This window comes from Streptopelia decaocto (genome assembly GCF_964273445.1).
Source record: "Streptopelia decaocto genome assembly, chromosome: 3".
Taxonomy (NCBI): Eukaryota; Metazoa; Chordata; class Aves; order Columbiformes; family Columbidae; genus Streptopelia; species Streptopelia decaocto.
The window spans coordinates 11,380,623-11,405,358 of record NC_138656.1 but is presented as its reverse complement, the minus strand read 5'-3'; the positions used below and the strand labels follow the sequence as shown (position 1 = coordinate 11,405,358).

The window sequence follows — 24,736 nt, the reverse complement described above, 5'->3', positions numbered from 1 at the left end:
TTAAAACTTTTTTGCAGTGTTAACAAAGCCGTGGGTCTGCTCTTGGCGCCGGCATCCTCCGTCCTTCTTGTAATGCCGCTGCCCCCAAGGAAGGCAAAGAAGCCAGAAAAATCTCAGCACGTCGTGTTGCCCAAAAGACGAGCAAATACTATGTTGCGGGAGCCCGCGGGCTGACGAAGACGGGGGGCGCGGGTACCACCCTTCGCATCTGGGTTGTAATCTCGTGAGTGCACAAGATGTCATGAGGGACAGGCAGCTCTGCCCGCTCACACGCCCCGCGCGGGTTGGCCTTCCGCGTCCCAGAGCCCCGGGCTGCCCTCTGCCCTCCTGTCCCACTGGAGACCAGTTCCCTGCCGCAGGAGGAAAAATCACCCCGTCCCTCCCTCCTTTCCTCCCTCCCTCCCTTGCGGTTTCCTGGCGCCATCTTCCGGGCCCTGGCGCTCAGGCTCGCCGTGCCAAGGCCGCGCGCGGGAAGGGAACAGCTGCAGCACCCAGCCCTGCCCACGGCTGCCCCAGACGGCCCACGAGGCAGCGCTGGAGCTCGCTGAGATCCCCGTCGCAGTAGGGTAGCTATCAATCCGCACTGCCCGCCCAGCGACACCCGAAGAAACCGCTGGCCCTCCGCCTCCCGCCCGCTGCGGCGGGGAGCGGCTCCTCCCTGAGGGCAGAGCGCGGGCGTGGTCTGGGGTCCGTGGGGGCGGGGCCAGGGGGCGGCTCCTTGGGGGTGTGTGGAGGGGGCGGGGCAGGTGCGCTGCTGCGGCGCTGGTCCGTTGCAGCGGGGACATGAATGAGGCGGAGGGTCTGCGGCAGCGCCGGCCGTTCCGGCCACAGGTCATCACCGAGGACAGTCCAGCGCAGGAGGCCAAGGAGGGCAGGTGGGCCCCGGCGCGGTCCTCCTGGGCGGGGAGGGAAGAAGGGCCGTGGGGTGGGGAAGGCCTAGCCTGAGGGCAGAGGAGGAGCGGGCTGCGGGGGGCTGTGTGACGGCAGTATTCAAAGAGCCTGGGCCTGGCTGAGGTGAGGGGTAGTCGGGTTGACCCGAGGGAAGAGCCCGGTCTGGTCGGGGAACCGAGGAGGAGAGGTCGTGGTGGACTGGGGGTTCCGGCCTGACCTGGGGCTGTAGGGTGGTGATTGGGCCCGGCCTGAGGGAAATCTGGAAATGTTGGAAGGGGATAGGCTCCACTAGCCTGACCAGACCCGCCCCAGGTGAGGGAGGCCCTGGACTGGGCCACAGTGCCCTGGGAGAGGCTGTCGTGGGTGAGAGTGGGTGGAAGGGTCTGACCGCCCCGGGGCCTCAATTCCCCACTTGTGGCTGACAGCACAGGTTGATTCTGTGGCACTCATGGGTGTCAGCCTGTGAGTCACCCCAGCCTCCTCTGCAGTGGGTGTTTCTCACCAGAGTGCTTGTGCTCCTGCTGTAGCTGGGTGACAGAGAGAGCAGACACCTGCTTCTGCTGAGCTGCAGGAAGAGACTGTAGCAAAAAAACCCACGGTTTAATCTGTGGCTGTGTTTTGTTTCCTTGTTTTTGATTTTGTACTGTGCTGTTTGTAGTTACTTTTGCTTTCTCTGAGAGACTGCAAATAATAAGTTGTAGACCTTAATACCTTATGAATACATTTAACTTTCTAGTTAGCGATAGCTTTATTCAGCATGACTGTAGATAAGGGCAGCAGCAAACAATCACTGAAGCTTAAAGAACATTTTTAAAATAAGTACCAAGGCCTCATATTTGTTCTGAAACTGTTTGTTTTATTTTCAGGGAATACTTCTTAATTGTCTTAATTTCCTAGCCAAGAAATAACAGTTATCCTGTTGTGGCTTGCACTGATTTATTGTGGGTGTGATTAAGTCCTCTAAAACTCTGGTTAGTCTGTTTACATTTGGCTGTAACTGTACCTGAAACCTGTACATGAGAATACCTCATATGATGTCAGTATGCTGAGACTGTGCCTTTCATTTATCCTAAAGAGTTCAAAATGGGCTTGAAAGGTCATTCAGAATGGCGGTTGGGCAAAAGTATTTCTGTTTCCTTTTGTGAAGAAAATAGGCTGTTAAAAAATTTTTAAAGACTGCTGTATCTAAAAGCGGCTTAGCATGTTAATCCTGTTTCTTGTCTGGTTTTGGCAGTGCCTACAGCAGCAAGGTGTTCCGTATTACCTTCTTGACTTTGGCTACATCTGTAACTGTGCCTCTGCTTGGAGTAACTGTTCTACTGGATTGTCCTATAGACCCTCAGCCTATAAGGTAAGTTCTTGCTTTGTTTTGAAAGAAATGTCATTGAAGTGTGACTTCTCATATGTGTTCTGTTGGTTCGTTGTTGCTTTTTATTTCAGCAAACAAGAGTCAACTGTGTAAAGTGGTTCTAACTGGATTAAGAAATTGGGGAGTGATTGCAGCATTAGCCATTGCCATACCTGCTTCCTGTACTCAGTCTGTTTCTGAGCCCGCTTCTGCAGTTGTGTGTAATTACTGAGCATTGAAGGAGCTGAGTTACTTTATTTGACCATTAATCTAGAAAATGATTTTCAGCTGTCCAGGCTGTCAGTGGAGCTTGTTATCACTTATGTGCACTCTTGCCTTCTGTGAGACAAGAAGTGCATTTACACTAAGGACTGAGTTTTACCCTTGCTATTCTAGTTCTGTCAAAGAGACTGTTTATCTGAGGATGCAAGTTGAAATGGATAACCTAACTGGGTTGATTTGGTGCTTTGTATCAGCGAAACCATATGGTGATGTTACGTTTAAATGCAGATCTCATAAAGCAGTGTAGTTGGGTGATTTCTGCCCTGTCTGAATTCGTAAACGTCTGAATCGAAGTCTGTATCAAATGTGTAGTGTAACAGTGAATCAGCTACGTGAGAAGATGTGACCTGTGTTTGGAGAAGTTGTGTGTGAAAGGCTTTGACTGCTAGCATAGGGTGGAGCCAGGCTGTTTAGTGCTCCTGGCATTTTTAAGCAAGTAAAAATGCTCATTCTGCTAAGTATTTACAATCAACTTGATAATTCCTTAATGAAAAGGAACAACAACACTGTAAATATTTCTAGAGTTGAAAGAAACTGTTGATGTGGTAATTCTGAAAGCCGAAAGGTTATGTCTATAAGGCTTTTCCTTTTATATAGACCTGGTAGAATTCTGGTCCAGGGTAACATTATTCTGCAGGCTTACATTTTGTAGTTCAGGTCCCTTTTACAGGACTATTCTTTCTGTCCAAGTCAGTGGCTTATGTTGCTGTACTTAATTAGTTTCTTAACTTAATTAGTTTCTTAACTTCACTGCCAGAAGTGATTCCTGTCTCTATAATAGATAGAATGATTCTGTGTGATGTTTGTTAAATGTTTTGAAAAAGCTCAAGGAGGTAGATGCTGTCTGAATCAATCCCTTCAGCGAAAGAACATGTAGAAATCTCATTTGCCGATAGTGGTGTTATTCCTATAAGCTACTGGAAATAACGAGAAGAAAAGAGGGGTAGAGAAAAAAGCTGATGTGATCTGTGAAACTCCATTTGAAGTGTCTGCAGCTTTGATTTAAGTTCTTCCTCTGTGAGCCTATTTTGGATAATATTGATCCCAGGGGAGATTTTCTGCTTACAAACACAACTGTCCAAAGTTTCCAGCAAATGAGTTCCCTATCTGAAGCCTGTTATCATCATTTGAAGCTCTCTAATGCTTGAAAAAAGGGATGGAAAATGAATTTATGTTAGCATTGTGAAGACAACTCTGCTGTAAATCTTCCCTGGACAGGAGCTAGTAGTTCAGTTGGCTTTGCCACTGCACTGATACATACTTAAAGGAAAGTTTGTTGTCTGCAACCAGACAGGTGAAACTATGTATTTTTCTCTCCTTCTGAATTATTTGTGTTGTGAACCTGTTTTTATCAATTGTCATGACTTTTATAATTTGCAATTTCATTTTTTTTCCCCACGAGTCACTGAAGCTCTAGAAATTTTCACCATGTGAGCAGTAGAGTTGCAATGTGGTTCATGCCAAATAGGTCCTGGATCCTGTGAACCTAGGCAAGTTTTGCAGTCAAACCTAATTTTTTTAGGATTCTACAGGTGGAAGGTGTTTGCTTATGGTCATCCAAGGAGTTATTTAAAAAAAAAAAAATTGAGAAATTCTTTCAAAACTTGACTTAGAGAGCTTTAGCATGTGAATGAACACCTAATGAGCTTACCACTCTGGGCATGTATGCAGCTTTTACTAATAACTTGAAATAACTTAAAATCTTTTACTTGCAGGGTCTGAGGTGGCTATGTGTGTGTTTTTAGGAACCTGAGAGACTGAAACATATTTGGGTTTGTCCGTACAGTTAAGGCTGGTTTTGAAGCTCTGTGCTTTGGAGCCTGGTATTTAAGTTGAATCTGTGTAGGCATCTTACTGCCTTCATTTTCCATGTCTTTGTAGTTGGTTTGAACTCCAGTTGGCTTGAATTTGGCTATTTATGTGAATAAGGCTTGCAAGATTGGACCTTATTTTGTCATTTTGAGATTTCAGTTCTATAACCTTTATGTTTATGTGCAATTTATTCCTTCGAGTTGGTCTTTCTCTATGGAAATGCATTCAAGTCATTAATGAGAATATATATTTTAATATGGTATGAAGCCCTGTGTGTTCGTGTGCTCAAACTACTAGAAGACTTTTTTCCCCCAGTTGTATGCTAATTAGTAAATAAAAATTGTTTTTTCTCCATAATGAAATCGCTACGTGGTATCAGATCTCGGTATATTGTAAAATGCTGGCCTTTTAAATTGCTTAGCAATTTTCGTATATACATCTACTTAGGAAAAATATTCTGGTACAAACAACTCATTCAGCTGAGCAAGAAAGCACTTGTTTGTTTGTATTGTGGCAATGTGGAAATGTTTTGCCTTTGTGTAAGACAGATTAACTGGGATTGTGTTGTTGGACTTTGCTGGGGTCCAGTCTGGGAAGCCCCAAGCCAGAGAGATTTTTTTTAATATTGCCCGCGGTGAGATTAATACACAAACGAGGTCAGATGCTGCTTAACTCGGGAAATTTGTTGAATGTTGGTAGGGAAAGTAGCGATAGGACAGTAGGAAACTTGGCAACCAGCAGAGACAGGCTGGCGAGAGGAAAGTTACCACCATGGACCCAGGGTCCAATCGGCTGCTCTGGCAGCAGAACCGGAAAGTTTTGATCCTTGATGAACAAGAGTCAATTTTTCAGCTTGTCAGATGCGTTTTCTTTTTTTAAAAATGCTCTGTGTAAAGCATAGGTCAAGTTTGGAGGAGTTGGCAAACTAGGAGAAAAGTGATCCAGTATGTTGCTCAAGAGTGTTTGCAGATATGTGCAAAGGATCACGAGGTTTGTGTTCTGTTTCGCAGTTTGAAGGAACCTCCCCTCCTGACGGGTGCACTAGAGCCCAATGTCAAGTTGCGAAAAGCTGAGCAGTTATGGGAAAATCAGCTGGTCGGACCAGAGTCCATTGTCAATATTGGGGGTAAGCACTGACAAAATAAGCTTTTAACGAAGGGTCTTTAAATGTTACTCCATTGCTACGGTTTTGTTCAGCAGTATAGCTCTTGGATAACAAATTCTGGAAGTTATTTTGAATATGTAGGTTTTTTTAAAAAATAATTGTTTTATGCAGCAAAATGTGGCTGCTGTATACTGCTTTTCTCATGTTTCTCCAGTATAAAATAAATCTTGTTGCCGGATTAAAAATCCCTGTCTTCCAGGAGTGAAAGCAGCAGCAATGCAGTCAGGATCTACTTATGTTTGAAGGAAGTGGTCCCATTTTTCATTTGGCTAGCTCTTAACTGTGAATTAATATTTACAGGGTACTACCTACTGCTCTTTTAATGCTCATTGCCTCTGAGGGAGCAGAGTTTTGTGGTGTTAATTTTTACTTCTATGATGGAAAAAATCTCAAATTGATAAACAGCATATTTACATTTTAGTGCTGTTGCATGCATTACAGGTGCCATCCTATACTTCTCTCTTATGGTACATGTGTTCTTTCCAAATCACCAACCCATGCGACCTCTGAGTGGTTTCTTAATGAGATGGCTGAACTTGTGATGGCAGGACACCTGCTCAGTCAGAAACCAGCTTTGTGCAGGGGTTGTTCCCTGTGCCTTCTGAAGGGGGCTGAGACTAGAAACTGCTCTTTCCATGAAGTCCTTGACTGTTTTTATGTGAAAAGAATAGAGTGTGAGAGTTGTCGGCATCCTTCAGTGTAAGAGTTGGTCAGTAGCTGTATGTATCATTTATTTCACTTCTGCTTTATCTTCTAATGAATTAGTAAAATATTTCTTTAAATATTTTGGCCAGCAAGAAACTACTGTAAATTTCTTCCTCAGATTAGGCTTTTTCTACCTATGTTAACAATGTGCTAAAGTGATTACTTGAAGCCACTGATTCTTTTCTGTCAGTTAGTTTCATCGATCTCATTGGAAAGTCTTTAAGGAGACCTTCCTGCAAGAGGCGACTGGCCTGTGGATGAGGTAATCAACCTGACTGGGAATAAGTTTTGTATGAATAGATGTTGAAGTCTTCTTATTCCCTTTTAAAAGTGTAATTAGCAAACTTAAAACTTAAGTTAAATTGGAGGTGGAAAAGTCCAAGCAATGGGCTCTACTGATCCAACAGTCTTTCATTTAATTTGGTTGTATGGAAAAGTTTGTGTGTTGTTTGTATTCAGTGTGTGCTGGGTCGTCAAGATGGGATTAATTTATACACTGCCAGGACATCACAGAATCACAGAATGTTAGGGATTAGAAGGGACCTCAAAAGATCATCTAGTCCAATCGTCCTGCCAGATTAGGAACACCTAAATGAGGTCACACAGGAAGGTGTCCAGGCGGGTTTTGAATGTCTCCAGAGTGGGAGACTCCACAACCTCCCTGGGCAGCCTGTTCCAGTGTTCTGTCGCCCTCACTGAGAAGAAGTTTCTTCTCAATTTTAAGTGGAACCTCTTGTGTTCCAGTTTGAACCCCTTACCACTTGCCCTATCATTGGTTGTCACTGAGAAGAGCCTGGCTCCATCCTCATGACACTCACCCTTTATATATTTGTAAACATTAATGAGGTCACCCCTCAGTCTCCTCCAAGCTAAAGAGTCACAGCTCCCTCAGCCTTTCCTCATAAGGGAGATGCTCCACCCCCTTAATCATCTTTGTTGCCCTACGCTGGACTCTCTCCAGCAGTTCCCTGTCCTTCTGGAACTGAGGGGCCCAGAACTGGACACAAGATTCCAGATGTGGTCTCACCAGGGCAGAGTAGAGGGGAAGGAGAACCTCTCTCGACCTATTAACCACCCCCCTTCTAATACACCCCAGGATGCCATTGGCCTTCCTGGCCACAAGGGCACAGTGTTGGCTCATGGTCATCCTGTTGTCCACCAGGACCCCCGGGTCCCTTTCCCCTATGCTGCTCAAATCTGGGTATTCTATACCATAAAAGGTCAAGCTAAGGTTCTTTCATTTTTACTGTTGTTACCGCTTATTGGGTTTTTGTTGTGTTTTTTTGTGTTTGCTTTTTTTCTTCGCTGTTCCGTTAAACTGTTCTTATCCCAACCCATGAGTTTTGCCTTTGTTTTCTGATTCTCCTCTCCATCCCACTGGGGACAGGAAGGGGTGAGCAAGTAGCAAGTGCTGCCAGGAGGGGGGGCTGAGGCTAAACTATGACAGTCCTTTTTGGCGAGACAGGCAGGAGAAATAAAAGAGTTGGGATAACAACAGAGCTGACCAGGGTGTGTTAAACATTGTTAGTTAAGTGGTCACGATGTTTCTGTCTTTGCCCACGTGGCTGTGTCATCTGGATTCCTATATGCACTGTGTGTTCTCTGCGGTTCTGTTTATTACATCTGAGGAAGGGATTAGGTTTATCATCTTGTTCTCCCTTATGATGTCAACCTATGAGATTGTGATTTCATTTCTTACACCTCTTTATTGGTATTTTTATAAGATATTGTTGATATTTCCTCACCTGGGCGCCATCTCTCGGAATTGATGAGTAATTGCACCCAGTCTACGGAGAGGACATAGGCAGGTGTTTCTTCACATCCCTTTTCTCCTCCAGTTTAGGTGCAACAGATTTTGAGGATTTTTGAACACCCTAGCATGCTCTTGTTTTTATGTCTTCCGAATATGTGTCAGGTCATGTACAGGGTTACAAGAGGATGTGTTAAGAATATCACCCATAGAATTACCCCAAGATTATGGGTGGAACGGCATATGGGAAAATATGGGCAGGTATCTATAGAATTTTTTGCCTCTGATGGTTTGGAGTTTCACTTCTGAACAGCTGCAGGACTCTGATGAGGATAGAATAATTAAAAGGAAAATGCTCTAGCTACTTCAAAGAAGCACATCTTACTGCACTGTGCTGGGCCCTGGCCAGTATCTATCAAACACTGCTCGATGCCCTGTAGCACTCCCAGGGTCAAGATGGGGGTGACAAACTGACAGACACTATGGCTACTCCCACCCTTGTGCCAAACACTGCAGCTGCTCAAACTCCAGCGACAGGCACCATGGCTACCCAGACGCAGGCACCAGGTGCTGCAGCTGAATCAGAGAACAAGCCACTGTCTGTATCAGTTGCCCCTTTCCAGAAAAAAAAAAAAAAAAACAACCACGAAGAAATCAGTTTTCTTAGTGAGGGAAGATGATGACCCAGCCTCATCACAAGAACAGAAGGAGGAGACAGAACCAGAGATAATAATCCAGTCTCTATCCCCACTTGAGCTGCGAGTTATGTGAAAGGATTTCAGCTGCCAGGATGGCAAGCACATCGCTGCTTGGCTGCTCTGATGCTGGGATAATGGGGCTGATGGCTTGGAATAATAGGGTAGGGAAGTAAAGCAACTAGGATCCTTGTCTAGGGAAGTGTGCATTGACCATGGCAATTGGAAAAAAGACACAAACCCTCAGCCTCTGGAGGTGACTTCTGTGGGGTATGAAGGAAAGATACCTCTTCAAGGAAGATGTTACCTGTCACCCAGGCAAGTGGACTACTGTGGAGAAAGGTACTTGAGGGAATTAGCTGTTCTGGAGGTGATTTATAATGACACCAACAGTGATGGTGTCATTGATCCCGATGAAATTTGGTGCACACAACCCGTGTGGTGGAAGTTCCTCTGGCATGCACCATCATCCTTTGCCAGCTCATTGGCAGTAATGTCCTGGAAAGAAGGCAAGGGACAAATGGTGGATGAATTGTTTGACCAGCTCCAGCAATGAGGGAAATCTATCTTCCTCTCTGCAGGCCTGTGTCTTGGCTATGGAGAAACTGCCAGGTATGCTAGCTGAAAAATTATCCCAAGAGTTACAGCATTTTGAAGACATGTTACGATCCCCACCTGTGTGTTCTAGGGTCTCAGCTACTTGGAATGAGCGTCTCTCCGATCGAGACAATATAGAGGGTATACAAAACAGGGCACCCTGTGGTTTTTCCTGCGTGACCATGGAGAAGACATGAGGAGGTGAGATGGGCAACCTACCTCAGTCCTAGAGGCACAGGTACATGTGTTGAAAGGAAAGACAGTCACAAAAGGAGATTATGACAGGAAAAATGCTGCTCCAGGCAGTTCCCCAGAAAGAGTAGAAGAGCTGATCTTGCTTCTTATCCTCTTGAAGGGACTTCTGATTCATTCTTGCAAAAAAGAAGCAATAAGTACCATGACCAGGACTAGAGGGGCCCTGCTTCCAGTCAGGTGGAGGAGAGGGACAGATGGGTTTTTTGGGCTGTGTGGATTTGATGGCCTGGACTCACAAGAGTACAAGGCTCTGGACATTATTCCATCTGGTGGACTTTATTCCATCAAACTATGAAAGGGCAGAACCCATCAGCATTTGTGGAGTGACCAGGGGATCCCAACAGTTGACTGTATTAGATGCTGAGGTGAGTCTGACTGGAAAGGACTGGTAAAAGCACCCAATCGTGACTGGTCTGGATGCTCCATGAATCCTTGATATAGACTACCTCAGAAGAGGGTATTTTAAGGACCCAAAAGGGTACTGGTGGGCTTTTGGCATAGCAGCCATAGAGACAGAGGACATTAAACAGATGTGTACCTTGCCTGGAACCTTCTGTTGTAGGATTGCTGAGGGCCAAAGGCCAGCAGGTGCTGATTGGTACCGTGAAGGTGCACTGGTACAATATCCCACTAACTGAGACTCTCTCTCCATAAGTTGATTTGTTAACTGGAGAGCCAGAGAGTGATCAGTAAGACTCGCCAACTCTTTAACAGTCCCATATGGCCAGTGAGGAAGCTCAGTGGAGAGTGCAGACTAACAGAAGACTCTCATGGCCTGAATGAAGTCACACCAGCATTAAGCGCTGCCCTGCCAGATATGCTAGATCTGCAATATGAACTAGAGTCAAAGGCAGCCAAGTGGTATGCCACAATTGACATTGCTAATACATTTTTCTCTATTCCTTTGGCAGCAGAGTACAGGCCACAGTTTGCTTTCACCTGGAGGGGTGTCTAGTACACCTGGAATCAACTGCCGCAGGGGTGGAAACACAGCTCTGCCATTTGCCATGGACTAATCCAGGCAGCACTGGAGCAGGGCAAAGCTCCGGAACACTTGCAGTATATTGACAACATCATTGTATGGGGTGACAGAGCAAAGGAGTCTTTGAGAAAGGTGAGAATAATCCAGATTCTTCTGCAAGCTGGTGTTGCTATATAATAAAGTAAGGACAAGGGACCTGCACAGGAGATCCAGCTTTTAGGAGTAAGATGGCAAGATGGATGTTGTCAAATTCCAATGGATGTGATCAACAAAAGAGCGGCTATGTCTGCACCAACTAATAGGAAACACAGACTTTCTTGGGACTTGTGGGATTTTGGAGAATGGATGTTCCAGGCCACAGTCCGATTGTGAGCCCTCTCTATCAAGTGACCTGGAAGAAGAAGGTCTTTGAGTGGGGCTCTGAGCAGCAGCAAGCCTTTGAACAAAGTCTTATGAGGAGTGGTTGAAGGAGATGGTGCTGTTTAGCCTTGAGAAAAGGCGGCTCAGGGGAGATCTTATTGCTGTCTACAACTACCAGAAAGGAGGTAGTAGCATGAAGGGTATTGGCCTTTTCTCCCAAGTAGCAAGTGACAGGACAAGAAGAAATGGCCTCAAGTTGCACCAGGGGAGGTTTAGATTGGATATTAGGAAAAAATTCTTCATGGAAAGGGTTGTCAGGGATTGGAACAGGCTGTCCAGGGAAGTGGTTGAGTCACCATCCCTGGAGGTGTTTAAAAGGCATTTAGACGAGGTTCTTAGGGACTTGGTTTAGTGCTAGAGTTAGGTTAGGTTATGGTTGGACTTGATGATCCTGAGGGTCTCTTACAACTGAAATTATTCTATTCTTTTCTAAATTAAGCAGGAGACAGTCCCTGCCATGGCTCTTGGGGCAGTCCGGGTAGGACAAGGTGTTAAAAATGTGCTCTACACTGCAGCTGAGGAGAATGGCCCTGCCTGGAGCCTTTGGCAGAAAGCACCAGGGAAGACTCGAGGTCAACCTCTGGGGTTTTGGAGTCAGAGATACAGAGGATCTGAGGCCTGCTACACTCCAACTGAAAAGAAGATACCGGCAGCATATGAAGGGGTTCAAGCTGCTTCAGAAGTCGTTGGTACTGAAACACAGCTCCTCCTGGTGCCTCAACTGGTGGTGTTGGGCTGCATATTCAAAAGGAAAGGTCCCTTCTACTCATCACGTGACTGATGCCATGTGGAGTAAGTGGGTCACATTGATCACACAACAGGCTCAAATGGGGAGCCTTGATAGCCCAGGGATCTTATAAGTGATCACAGACTGACCAGAGAGTAAGGATTTCAGAGTATTGCCAGAAAAGGAGGTGACGTGTGCTGAAGAGGTCCCACTATATAATAAGCTACCCGAGAATGAGAAGCGGTGTACCTTGTTTACTGATGGGTCCTGTCGCATTGTGGGAAGGCATTGGATGTGGAAATCTGCTGTGTGGAGTCCCACACAGCAAGTCTCAGAAGCTACTGAGGGACAAGGTGAATTGAGTCAATTTGCAGAGGTGAAAGTCATCCAGCTGGCTTTAGACATTGCTAAATGAGAGAAGTGACCAGTGCTTTATCTCTGTATTGACTCATGGATGGTGGCAAGTGCCCTGTGAGGCTGGTTACAGCACTAGAAGAGAAGCAACTGGCGGTGCAGAGGCACACCCACCTGGGCTGCTGAATTGTGGTGAGATATTGCTGCCCAACTAGAGAACCTGCCTGTAAAACTGCACCACGTAGATGCCCATGTGCCTAAGTCAGTCCACTGAAGAACATCAAAACAACCATCAGGCGAATGAAGCTGCCAAGATTAAAGTGGCTTAGGTAGATTTGGACTGGCAATACAAAGGTGAATTATTCATAGCTCATTAGGCCCATGATGCCTCAAGTCATCAAGGAAGGGGTGCAACATGTAGATGGGCTCCTGATCGAGGGGTGGACTTGACCATGGACACTATTGCACAGGTTATTCATGATTGTGAAGTATGCACTATGATCAAGCAAGCCAAGCAGTTAAAGCCTGTGTGGCATGGGAAGTGATGGCTAAAGTATAAATGTGGGGAGGCCTGGCAAATTTATTATATTACACTCCCACAAATCCAACATGCCAAGCCCTATGTGCTTACTATGGTGGAAGCAACCACTGGATGGCTGGAAACATATGCCATGCCACTGCCCAGAACACTGTCATGGACCTTGAAAAGCAAGTCCTATGGCAACATGGCACCCCAGAGAGAAGCGAGTCAGACAATGGGACTCATTTCCAGAACAACTTTTGGGCCAGAGAACATGGCACTGAGTGGATATATCACATCCCTTAGCATGCACCAGCCTTCAGGAAAACTGAAATGTATGATGACTTCACTAAGAGCAATGGGTGGTGGAACTTTTAGAAATTGGGATCCAAATTTAGCAAAAGCCACCTGGTTAGTTAACACCAAGGGATCTACCAATTGAGCTGCCCAATTGAAGCTTCCACACACTGTAGAGGGGATAAAGTCCCTGTGATGTGAATGAAGAATGTCTTGGGGAAAACAGTTTGGGTTACTTCTGTCTTGCGCAAAGGCAGACCCATCCATGGGATTGCTTTTGCTCAGGGACCTGGGTACACTTGGTGGGTAATGCTAGAGGATGGAGGAGTCCGATGTGTACCTCAGGGGGATTTGATTCTGGGTGAGAATACTCCCATGATGTGAACTGTACTGTATAAATGTAGGAGCAGTAACATTTATACAGTCCTAAAATTACATCTACAGTCACAGTATCACAGTATGTTTAGGATTGGAAGGGACCTCAGAAGATCATCCAGTCCAATTCCCCTGCCAGAGCAGGAATGCCTAGATGAGGTCACACAGGAACTAGGTGGGTTCCTGTGTCCAGGTGGGTTTTGAATGTCTCCAGGGAGGGAGACTCCACAAGCCCCCTGGGCAGCCTGTTCCACTGCTCCATCACCCTCATGGGAAGAAGTTTCTTCTCAAATTTAAGTGGAACCTCTTGTGTTCCAGCTTGGTCCCATTACCACTTGTCCTATCATTGTTTGCCACTGAGAAGAGCCTGGCTCCATCCTCATGGAACTCACCTTTTATATATTTATAGACATTAATAAGGTCCCCCCCTTAGCCTCCTCTTCACCAAACTAAAGAGACCCAGCTCCCTCAGCCTTTCTTCATAAGGGAGATGCTCCACTCCCTTAATCATCTTTGTTGCCCTATGCTGGACTCTCTCCAGCAGTTCCCTGTCCTTCTTGAACTGAGGGGCCCAGAACTGGACACAATACTCCAGATGGGGTCTCACCAGGGCGGAGTAGAGGGGAAGGAGAACCTCTCTCGACCTATTAACCACACCCCTTCTAATCCACCCCAGGATGCCATTGGCCTTCCTGGCCACAAGGGCACAGCGGTCATCCTGTTGTCCACCAGGACCCCCAGGTCCCTTTCCCCTACACTGCTTTCTAATAGGTCATTCCCCAGCCTATACTGGAACCTGGGGTTGTTCCTGCCCAGAAGCAGGACTCTACACTTTCCCTTGTTAAATTTCATTAGGTTATTCCCCGCCCAACTCTCCAGCCTGTCCAGGTCCCGCTGGATGGCAGCACAGCCTTCTGGCGTGTCAGCCACTCCTCCCAGCTTAGTGTCATCAGCAGACTTGCTGATAGTACACTCTATTCCCTCGTCTAAATCGTTAATGAATATATTGAATAATATTGGCCCCAGTACTGACCCCTGAGGCACTCTACTAGATACTGGCCTCCAACTAGACTCCACACCATTGACTACCACTTTCTGGCTTCTCTCCTTAAGCCAGTTTGCAACCCACCTCACTACTCTATTGTCCAGACCACACCTCCTCAACTTAGCAACTAGGATGCTATGGGAGACTGTGTCAAACGCTTTGCTGAAGTCAAGGTAGACCGCATCCACCGCTCTGCCATCATCCATCCACCTTGTTACATTCTCATAACAGGCTATGAGGTTGGTCAAGCATGACTTCCCCTTGGTGAAGCCATGCTGACTGCCCATAGTAATCCTCTTATCCTTCATATGCCTTGAGATGGCACCAAGGACAAGCCGTTCCATTACTTTCCCAGGGACGGAGGTGAGGCTGACTGGTCTATAATTGCCCGGGTCCTCCTTCTTGCCCTTTTTGAAGACTGGAGTGACATTTGCTATCCTCCAATCCTCGGGCACCTCTCCTGTTTCCCAAGACTTGGCAAAGATGATGGAGAGCGGTCTAGCAATGACTTCAGCCAGCTCCCTCAGCACCCACGGGTGCATCTCATCTGGACCCGTGGATTTATGGATGTCCAGACTACTTAATTGCTCCCTAACCCAGTCCTTTGACCCTTTGAAGGCAACCGTGAGGCTGATGTGGCCCCCAGTGAAAATGAGTTTGACACTCCTGCTATACACCATGCTAACAGTATTCAGTAAGTACCTTTCACATTAATGAAGAATGAACTTCAATAAAACGAAGTGCAGTAATGATGGAACTGAAGCTTGCTCCAACAACTGGTATCCAGCCATCTCCTCGAGGTCGACACCTTTGACATGCAAACCATGAACAAGAACTAGGTGTTCCAGATTAGACACGCAACAATGCAACAGTCCAAAATGACACTCCATCTTTCTTGCCTGTCCTGATAGTGTCCAGCATCATGGGCTCAATGAACATTTCAGAGGAATGAGACTATGCCATGAGCTAAGGGGGAAAATATCTGTGTGTATACGTATTTAAGGTGTCAGTAATTAGCTGAAGCACATGGGTGAATGTAAGACCTAAGCATGACATAAATGGTATAGAATAAGGGGTGGAATGTGCTGGGTCGGTCAAGATGGGATTAATTTCTACACTGCCGGAACATCTGGGTATTCTATACCATATAAGGTCAAGCTCAGGTATAAAGGCGAGAGAATCCAGGGACACGTTCTCTCTCGTGCTGAATCCGGAGTGGTCTGGATCAGCTCCTACTTGACCATGCAGTTTGGTGCTTTTGTATTTCTGGTGTAAGTTGTGGTTTAGGGCAGGGGGGAGCAGTTTCAGTGTGAGCTGTGGCCGCGGCAATGGGGGAATTTCAGTGCGAGCTGCGGCGAGCGCCTGCTCACCTCTGTGGAGGGGCTTCCATGTGGTGAGACCAGTGTGGATTGGGTTGTGCTGTGTGTCTATTGTGCTTTCACTATTGCTGTTGCTACTGCTTATTCATTTTGTGGTTGTTGTTTGGGTTTTTTTCCCCTTTTCTTTGCTGTTCCGTTAAACAGTTCTTATCCCAACCCATGAGTTTTGCCTTTGTTTTCTGATTCTTCTCTCCATCCCACTGGGGAGGAATGAGAGAGCAGCATGTGGTTTTAGCTGCTGGCTGGATGGGGCTGGGGCAAAACTACAACACAGTGAATCTGTCTTATGCTACCACATGGCTTGGCATGAATACAGTAATTTGGCAATGCTTTTGATTTGGGTGGTTGTTCAATTGCTGTGTTTTTTGTAATTCTCAGAACTGAAACAATATCAGCATTGGCAGGTGTCCAGCAGCCTGTATCAGAATGAGAAGTTTTATCTAGTCAGCCTCTCGTTGAAGTGTGCTAAGATGGACGTAGTGCCTGACTACATTTTAGGATGATGTAGAAATTTGCCCAGAGGGATCAATCCAATGACTAGCCTTTAAGTTGTTACATCCACCTTTAACCAAAGATTTGGACCACTTACTGGTGAAAAGCTTCCTATCCCATATGCATAACTCCTAAGGCTTAAATCCTTCCTCTTTTTTTTTTTTTTTGAGCTGGAAGAAATCTAACTAAATATTCTTATTTGCCTTCATTTTTCCCTCTTTATTCTTTTGCTGTGACTGAAGTAGGCTGTTATTTCACTGTATTTTAAACATGAATTCTACTTCATGCTAGTAGAAGGGTCATGTATAAGGATGTTTGCCACTACAGTTTTGTGATCAAACTAATCATACCAGTTGTTTTTACAGATGTGCTATTTACTGGGACAGCTGATGGGAAGATTATCAAAATTGAAGATGGGGAAATAAAAACAATAGCCAGAATTGGCCATGGTCCTTGTGGTGAGTGACAGATCCTGAATACAGTGTACCTGAAAATGTCTGGGTCAGGGCTTGTGTTGATTAAACTGGTGTTCTGTCTGGATTGCTCATGCAAGTTACATACCTCTGTAGAGGTTTGTAACAGAAATATTAATATATTTGTATGAATGACCTATGAGTGAAAATATGTATACAAGTGCTGGAAGGAACAGTAGAACAGAGGGGCAAAAGAATGAAAATGGATGCTCTTAATAACAAAGGACACTGTTCCCAGCAGTAAAATTTAGGAGTGTAGGTTTTTTATGTCATGACTACAAGGCCTACACTCTTGTAAGGCTGCAGCATGGATGACTTGTTGGTAGAAGATCTTGCATCTCAAGACCGGGAGGAATATGAGGTTGAAGTGCGTCACAAATAACATTCCTTTTCTGGTTAGTCCATCTAGAAAAAGTATGTATTCTAAACAAGAAAAAAAGTATGGCAGCAACCTGGCCTAATATTTATGGAAGCTGAAGTCAGGAAAATTCTGAGGTGAAGGGCCACCCCATAAAAACTGAGGACTCCTAAGCAAGTGTGAGTGAATGAACTCTGAGATAGTGTGTCAGTGGGAAAGATCAACTTATTTAGAGACTTAAAAAAGAAATATCACCTTCCCCATCTGCAGAATTTTGCCTTGCATTTTATTGTACTGATTTCTCTTCCTCTCTTTGTAAGCACAGCGGGGGTTTGTGGTGGCTGCACCTGCTTTAGCAGAGATCATCAATTGGCCATGAGATTTCTGTTTTGTCACCGCTAAATTGCCATTATTTCTTGTTGAATTCCACACCTCTTTCTGAACCACTTACTTGCTTCATTTAATGAGACTTCTGGAACTAAGTGAGAAACTGGTAGCAGCTTGTTTATTAACGGAACCATTTCTATGCGGAAACTTAGCGTTGGCCCTCTCAGTATTGCCTGGGCAGCCTGAGAAGCCTGGCTGCTCTTTGTCGGAACTGTGGGTGGTTTTGTTGTAATGATGTAGAAGCTTACATGAGGTTCTGCAGCATTGTCCTGGTTGCTAGTTAGACAGAAATTATGGGCAGGAACTGTTGCTGTCTTTATGTAGCTCAGATGGCCACATTCATTATTTTAGCTATGTCATTTTACATGGATGCTCACATGATTTGGCTCAGGACTGATTTAGAAGCATTTTCTTGGCTGCCTAACAGGTAGGACAGCCTTGGCACTGACAACTAACTAAGTCTGCTGCCACTGGAAGATGGGCTTCCAGCTCCTGATTAGACCTGAACATGGCTTAGGATGGCTATGAAGAATCGCCTTTCCACTGCTCATTTCCATTGGACTCGTACAGCTTGGGAGAGGTGGGAAGATTATGCTGCCCTGTTTCTTTGGGGCCAAAGAGGTAGTGGAGAACCTATAGTTCCATCTTGCCTTCCTTGAGTTGGGAAGTGCAGTGGAAAGGCTGTGGCTGACTGACTTCTCCAGAAGTTTGTATTGCTAATATTTCAAACTACAGATGTTCTGAAGTCTTAGTCCTTCAGGACTCAAGCAGACAATTTTTTCAGATTTGCAGTATTCCTCTTCTTCCTCATATAGAAGTCTTCAGTGTCCGTGTCTTGAGAAACCATTTGTTTCATGACAGTGTTGGACCTTTCCAGAAAAAGGAAGGTCCAAAATGTGCATTTTTTTTAAATTAAAAAAAAAAAACAAAACAAAAAAAAAACCAAACCCACAACACAGTAAAACTGATTGTTTCTACAAAGAAGCATTCATTTAAATCCCTTTTTTTGACATTCAGCTCTACTTGGGGCAGCTGTTAGCTAGCTACCAGCCTGGCAAATTATATTATTATCTCTAGACTGGTGAAAACATGGAAATATTTGTTTTGCTCACATCCTAGATCCTAAGAATAATTTCTTTAATGAATGTGTGTGGTGCTGGCCATAGAGTTTTATTAAGCTACAGTTTGACCTATGTAGGTAGTCTGAACGCTTTCTATTTGGAAAACCACTTAAATTTATTTCATAAGGAACCCGTGAAGATGAGCCAACATGTGGAAGACCACTTGGCATCAGAGTGGGGCCAAATAACACCCTTTTTGTGGCAGATGCTTATTACGGACTCTGTGAAGTTAATCCTGGTACAGGTATGAACTTTCTGCTCAGGTGTTCTCTTCCACTACCAATCTGGGCTTCATTTGCAGTTTTGCCAGACATTGCAGGCAAAACAATGCCTGCCTTCTTTGTAAAGTGGTTTGGAGCTGTCTGGATGAAATATGCCATGCAAGAACTTGGTATTGATTTTCTTGTAGCAATTGCTCCCTCTCTATATCTGTCTGTCTGGATCAGTTACCTGTAGCTTATCTTTTGGTTGTCAAAACTGGTACCTCAGGATCCATGAAGCTCTGTGTAGCTCTTTTCAGTTTTCATAAAGGGGAAAAAATTGCTGTTACATAAACTTTTTGTCATGTTTGCTGTACTTTTGTTTCTGCTTTGATCTCTCTGTGTGGTAGTGAAGAGCTCTTAACTTCCCCGTAACCTCAATCTATAGAAAGTGAAGAAAGATCTCAGTTTTAGGAGCTGTGCTGTCAGAAACCAATAGTTGCTTTCATGTAGGATTGATTTTCTGACATCTTGCATCTGCAGATTGGCTTGAGGTGAGGAGAGGGAGGGTGGCCAAGCGCTGGGTGGGATATAACCCCAGGGCTCAGACTGTGTGGCACTGGGAGGGTATGATCAAGGTCTCCTCTTTTGATGTCAGACAGCTGCCATGCTAGCTTAGTTGTGACAAAAAAACCAGCCAAACAAACAAATCCAAACTCCATGCCCAAAGATTATTTTTGTTAATTTTTAGCAAATCAATTATTTGCCCGGTAATATGTGGCAGAGAAGTTTAGTGAACCTGCTGATGTTTTAAATGTTTAAAAAGTACTGTTCTTTGTTTCTACAGATTTACGGGGAAAGAAGGAATAGTGATTGGCTTACCTGCATCCTTTTAGAGGGTTGGGACCTGAGTTTGCACTTTGTTTTATATGAGCTTCAGAAATGTGAAAAGTCTGGCCCTTATTAATAGGGAGCATCCTCTACTGTTTCAGTTTTTATGAAGAGTATTTTCTCCTAGTTATTCATGTTTGGTGTTGAGTTGTTCCATTGCAACCCCAAACCTTATTATTTAACAGGTGCATGAATGGAAAAAAAGTGTTTGCTAATTTCATGTTAATATTTACCTTTTTTTCCAAGGCAGGACATATAAAAACTTGTCCTGGGGGTTTTGTTTGTTTTTTTTTTTTTTACTTCTCATTGTAACCAGGTGAAATGAAAATACTTGTGTCAGCCAAAACACTAATTGAAGGTCAGAAGTTGTCATTTGTGAATGATCTTACAGTGACCCAGGATGGGAGAAAAATCTACTTCACAGACTCCAGTAGCAAATGGCAAAGACGAGACTACTTATTCTTGATTATGGAAGGCACAGATGATGGGCGGCAAGTATCTCCTTCCCATAGGAATGGACTTCACCACTTCTTTGGTCATGAAGTTGTTTCTCTTTATAAAGCACCTGTGCAAACACTGCACTGCCCAGGAGAGAGTGAGAGAATGTGTGGATGTTTCTAAAGAGACCTGCAGTGAAATAAATGAGATTCCTCTTTTTCTTTCAAGAGGACTTGCATGGAACATCTGTTTTAAAAGGGAAGGTGTTAGCAGTATGTTCAGTCTAAATCCTTCATGGATGCTGCCTCAAGTGGTTTAATATTTCTCCTGCGTACAGAAACAAATGCTTCTTTGCTATTCTGCCTTTTTAACTTAGATGAAATGCATGTGAGAGAAGATAGAATGCCTGGAAAATGAAACCGAGATGAATAAATATTTGTCTTCACTCAAAACTATATGTAATGCTTTATTTTTAGCCTGCTTGAATATGACACAGTAACAAAAGAAGTTAAAGTCTTGATGGTGGGACTGAGGTTTCCCAATGGTGTCCAGCTCTCCCCTGCTGAAGACTTTGTCCTGGTGCAGGAGACAACCATGGCTAGAATCAGGAGGTGAGTATGACTTTGCTGAAATTATTACTACCCTCTTGTTAGAGATTGGTTAAATAAATGAGTTGAATGACAAAAGATACCCTACACTTCATTCAAGCCTAGTTATCAATGGCAAAGAAGGTGGCCTTCCTCAATACTTAATTTTTTCTTTCACTGTAAACATCTGGACTGCATAATCGTGGGCTCCTTGAGCATAGTGGAGTAAGGTGACTTTTTCTGGGGAGAGGAATGTGACTGTGCTGTATTCCCCTATAACAAAATATGGAGGAAAAAAAAATATTTTTAGATTTGTAAGTGAATTCCTTTTGCAACTTTTATTAACTAGACTGCTTTAGTTCAAGATGTCCTAATCGTGCTGTCTGTAACTTTCAGGTATTATGTGTCTGGGCTGATGAAGGGTGGAGCAGATATGTTTGTTGAGAATATGCCTGGACTTCCAGATAATATCAGGCTGAGCAGCTCTGGAGGATATTGGATAGCTATGTCAGCTATTCGGCCCAATCCAGGATTTTCTTTGTTGGATTTCTTGTCTGAAAAACCATGGATTAAAAGAATGATATTTAAGGTAAAAAAAAAAAAAATCTAAAACCTCACCTTTAATATAGGAATGGAAGTGATAAATATTTGTTTGTCCTGTTTCTTCCACTTCAAAGGAAGATTTAAAAATTTTTTTTTGTTCTGTGGTTAAAACTGTTGTGGTGGTCCCCAGGTAGAACAGTCCTTGTATATTTATAGGTAGTAAAACTAAAACTTGCTTCTCTGGCTAGCAGGTACATATCTCTTGACTTGCCTTCCATCTTGAGTTCAGGAAAGAAAAGGAGACTTGTTTCTGCCCTAGCCATGCAGCAACACAGGATCTACACTTCGATATATGAAGATGTTGTCTTTATACCTGAAGTACCTAAATTATTTATTGCCAGTTGTCCAGAATGCTCTCTGGACATGGCTCTCTGGGAAGTCTGACCTGTTCTAATGACTACCCTAGGCATCCTAGGAGACAGTGTGTATGTTATGTATGGAACTAGGTGATACTAGGTTCTGACTCAATATGCCTCTTGTTACGTCACACTCTCCTTTAGGATGAGCAACAATAATGTATTTTGTAAGGGATATTTGATGCTAAAGAAATGGCATGGTGCTTTTTAAACAATACAAAGACTTGAAAATACTTCTGTTCATTATCTCTCCTGTTGCAATGCAGGAGGCATAACAAACTGATGGTGAGGAGAGCATGATGTCTGCTGCTTGACATCAGCTGCACCAGAACAAGCTGATGTCTCCTGAGTGGACATCTTTCCAGCCTCGTGCTAGAACACTTCTGCTGGTCCCTTTTTTTTTTTTTAAGTTGGTTTGTCAGGTGTTAGTCTGTTAAGCTCATGTAATCGTGTTTGTTCACGGTGTGTACTTATGTTTGTAGCTGCTTCTTCCAAGGAGGGTGGAATGGTTTTTGACTGTATAAGTGTGAGATACATTAATAATTGTGGAGAATGAAATATTTTGTTGTTAATTTTCCTTTTTTTTTTTTTTCTTTTAGCTGCTGAGTCAGGAAACTCTGACAAAGTTTGTGCCCAAATATAGCCTTGTTGTTGAACTTAGTGAGACAGGATCCTACAAAAGAAGCTTTCATGATCCCAATGGAGTGACGGTAGCTTATGTTAGCGAGGCCCATGAGCATGATGGATATCTTTACCTGGGGTCCTTCCAGTCTCCATTTATTTGCAGACTTGATCTTCAGCATGTTTAACTACCCACCCATGATGAAATGCCAGTGTCCTATAATACTCCAGAGGTAAGAAGGAAGCACGTGCTTGAGGCAGTGTGGGACCAAGGACAAAGTGGAAGACAGTCTGTTAATGTGCAGTAGCTCTGTTCTGTTGACATAGAAAAATGTACAGCTTGCTGTACCTGTCCTCTTCCTTAGTTTGACTGCTCTTGCTTTGGACTTGGCATGTGTAATTATTAATATCTGAGGAGTATGGTGGGGCATCTTCATACTACAACCGTAGTATGCTCCTTAGAGAAAATCCATTGCTTTTCCATACCTAAGCCTGTTTGTAGTCGTCTTAAACAGACATTATCTGTTACCTGTAATGCAGCTGTTTGGCTCCTTAAATTGGAAAGATCTGTGTTGTACAGAATCCAATTGTGTTTGATTTGGATTGAAGGGGATGTCTTGCATGTGTTTATTTCTGTTTTAGAACTACCTGTTTAGGACTGATTACAGTGCATGTTCTAATGTCATATCATGGTGCTGTGGCAGAGGTAGCAACATCCAGAACATGCCTAGAAATCCACTTGTACCACTGGGGTTTCTTCAATTCCAGCCTGTGTAATCAGTATCAGAAACTACAATTAACTGTTAATCAACATGCAGAATCAAATTTGATCATCATCTCTGGATTCCTGTGTTTCTTTATAGCATTGTAGTCAGATGATGAATGAAAGTTGTGTTTTCTATGTTATTAAAGACTGATTCCAGCGGGTTTAAAAAGGGTCACTTGTAGTATTTCCTCCCTATTTACCAGGGTCTGTAAAGTCTCCTGGTTGTTATGTAGGTGGCTATTCCTGACAGGCATGGGAGGGAAGAGGACCAGCTGCAGGAATCCTCTTCAGCATGCTTTTTGTGAAGAACTGGTAAAGGTTTTGGGGAACATTGGTATCTGAAGATGAATGTGAACTGAAAGGGCCCCTGTAAAACCCAGTAATGGTGGACAAGGAAATCTTTGGTGGAAAACCTTGGAATGCAGTAGTAGCTCATGGATGCTTTCTGTCATCTCCGGAGGAACTGGTTTACTTCCTCTGCTAACAGATAACTCTGCTTGGTAAATGCAGAGAATGCTTTTCTGTCAACTACTACAAAAGAAAGGCCATTCTGTTACAGTTTAAATAAGAGGTTTTGGATTTTGAAGAACTAAAGTGGTTACTTCAGCAGCTGTGTGATGTAGTGGATTGATTCCTGCTCTGATATTGAAGGCTTTACTGCTCTCTCTTTTTCTGCCATTGGGTGATAGTAAAAAATAAACTTACACTATTGCTTAATTTCCTCACCTTTGAAAAGTGAATAATCAAAATTTGCTTGATATAGTGAAAAGCACTAGAGAAGGGGGAGATTATGTTGAAAGTGCTTTCACTGGCCCTCTGTGCTTGTCTCAATTAATGTGGGGATATGCAAATTAAAGTGATTCTTTTCTGTCAGTGCTTCTGTCACCTTTTTCTGTGTTACCACCAGACTGCAGCAGTCCTGTGGCAAGTCGCTCATGTTGGATCAGGGTTCCTGTGCAGGCCAGGGGCTGCAAGCCCTTTTGCTTTACCTAGTGGTTACTAGATTTGGGAGGGAGCTCAGTAGGAAGTAAAAGAAGCCTAGAAGAGTTGCTGCAGGCTCCAACCTTTGGTCCAGCTAAGCCCTATCTTAATAGTTTGTGGACAGAGATCAAGTGATACTGTGTTAAGTTTCAATGGCTGGAGAGATGTGACCTGCCTGGGGGAAGGGACAGACTCGTTACTTTGGGAGCTCTGAAGAAGAGCTGAGAACACATGCTTGCAACATCTCTTTCTGGGGAAACCAGCACAAGTCAGGATGTTTAAACAGCAGCTGGCTAGCATTGCTCTGTCAGCCCTTGCAGCTCTTTGTCCCATTGTGGGATATGAAAGTTGAACTTGATGGGATCTTAAACTGGGGTTGCAAAAGCAAGACTGTTCTGGGGCTTGTTTCATGCTGATGCTTTGGTAGCCTTGGGGCAAGCACAACTTTGCGTGTTGCATAGTTGCCTCTAGTGCTTTGTTTGCGAAAGTATTTAACTGAATTACTTGTGCTGTCTTCTGTAGTGAAGTGGACCTCAGCTGTTTTGGCATGCCAAATGTGATAGCTTTTAAGACACTCTCCCTGAAGTTATGAAGTGTGAAGGAAAATGAGTTGTAGTGCTGGTGTTACTCAAGAGGGATAAGACATTTTAAAGAATTGTCTCTTGGGGAATTTTTTTGTTCTGATCCTTTTTCTACTCTTCCACCCCATCACTCCTTCCTGGCCACTGTTGGAGACTAACTTAGTACACTGCTGATTCTGTAGTCCCACCAAAAAGTTCTTGAGTCTTTTTTTTTAGTTCTCTCAGAGCTCCATAACAAGTATAGACCCACAGTTCATGAGAATCACAGAATCACAGAACAGT

At 44.1% G+C, this 24,736-nt stretch overlaps 1 protein-coding gene across 3 annotated transcripts; it reads left to right on the top strand.

Moving 5' to 3' along the window:
• Positions 1–736: 736 nt before the first annotated feature.
• APMAP (adipocyte plasma membrane associated protein) lies at positions 737–22,962 on the top strand. 3 transcript variants are annotated; one of them, XM_082047654.1, is made up of 9 exons: positions 737–875; positions 2,126–2,242; positions 5,344–5,459; positions 16,457–16,549; positions 18,558–18,674; positions 19,838–20,012; positions 20,436–20,570; positions 20,943–21,135; positions 22,105–22,962. In XM_082047654.1, exons 1-9 carry the CDS (start codon positions 784–786, stop codon positions 22,312–22,314), a joined length of 1,248 nt encoding a protein of 415 aa, XP_081903780.1. In that variant the 5' UTR covers positions 737–783; the 3' UTR covers positions 22,315–22,962. The 3 variants fall into 3 exon arrangements, with proteins under 3 accessions (XP_081903780.1, XP_081903781.1, XP_081903779.1); XM_082047655.1 differs by having other exon boundaries at positions 16,445–16,549; positions 19,913–20,012; XM_082047653.1 differs by having other exon boundaries at positions 16,445–16,549.
• The last annotated feature ends 1,774 nt before the right edge of the window (positions 22,963–24,736 follow it).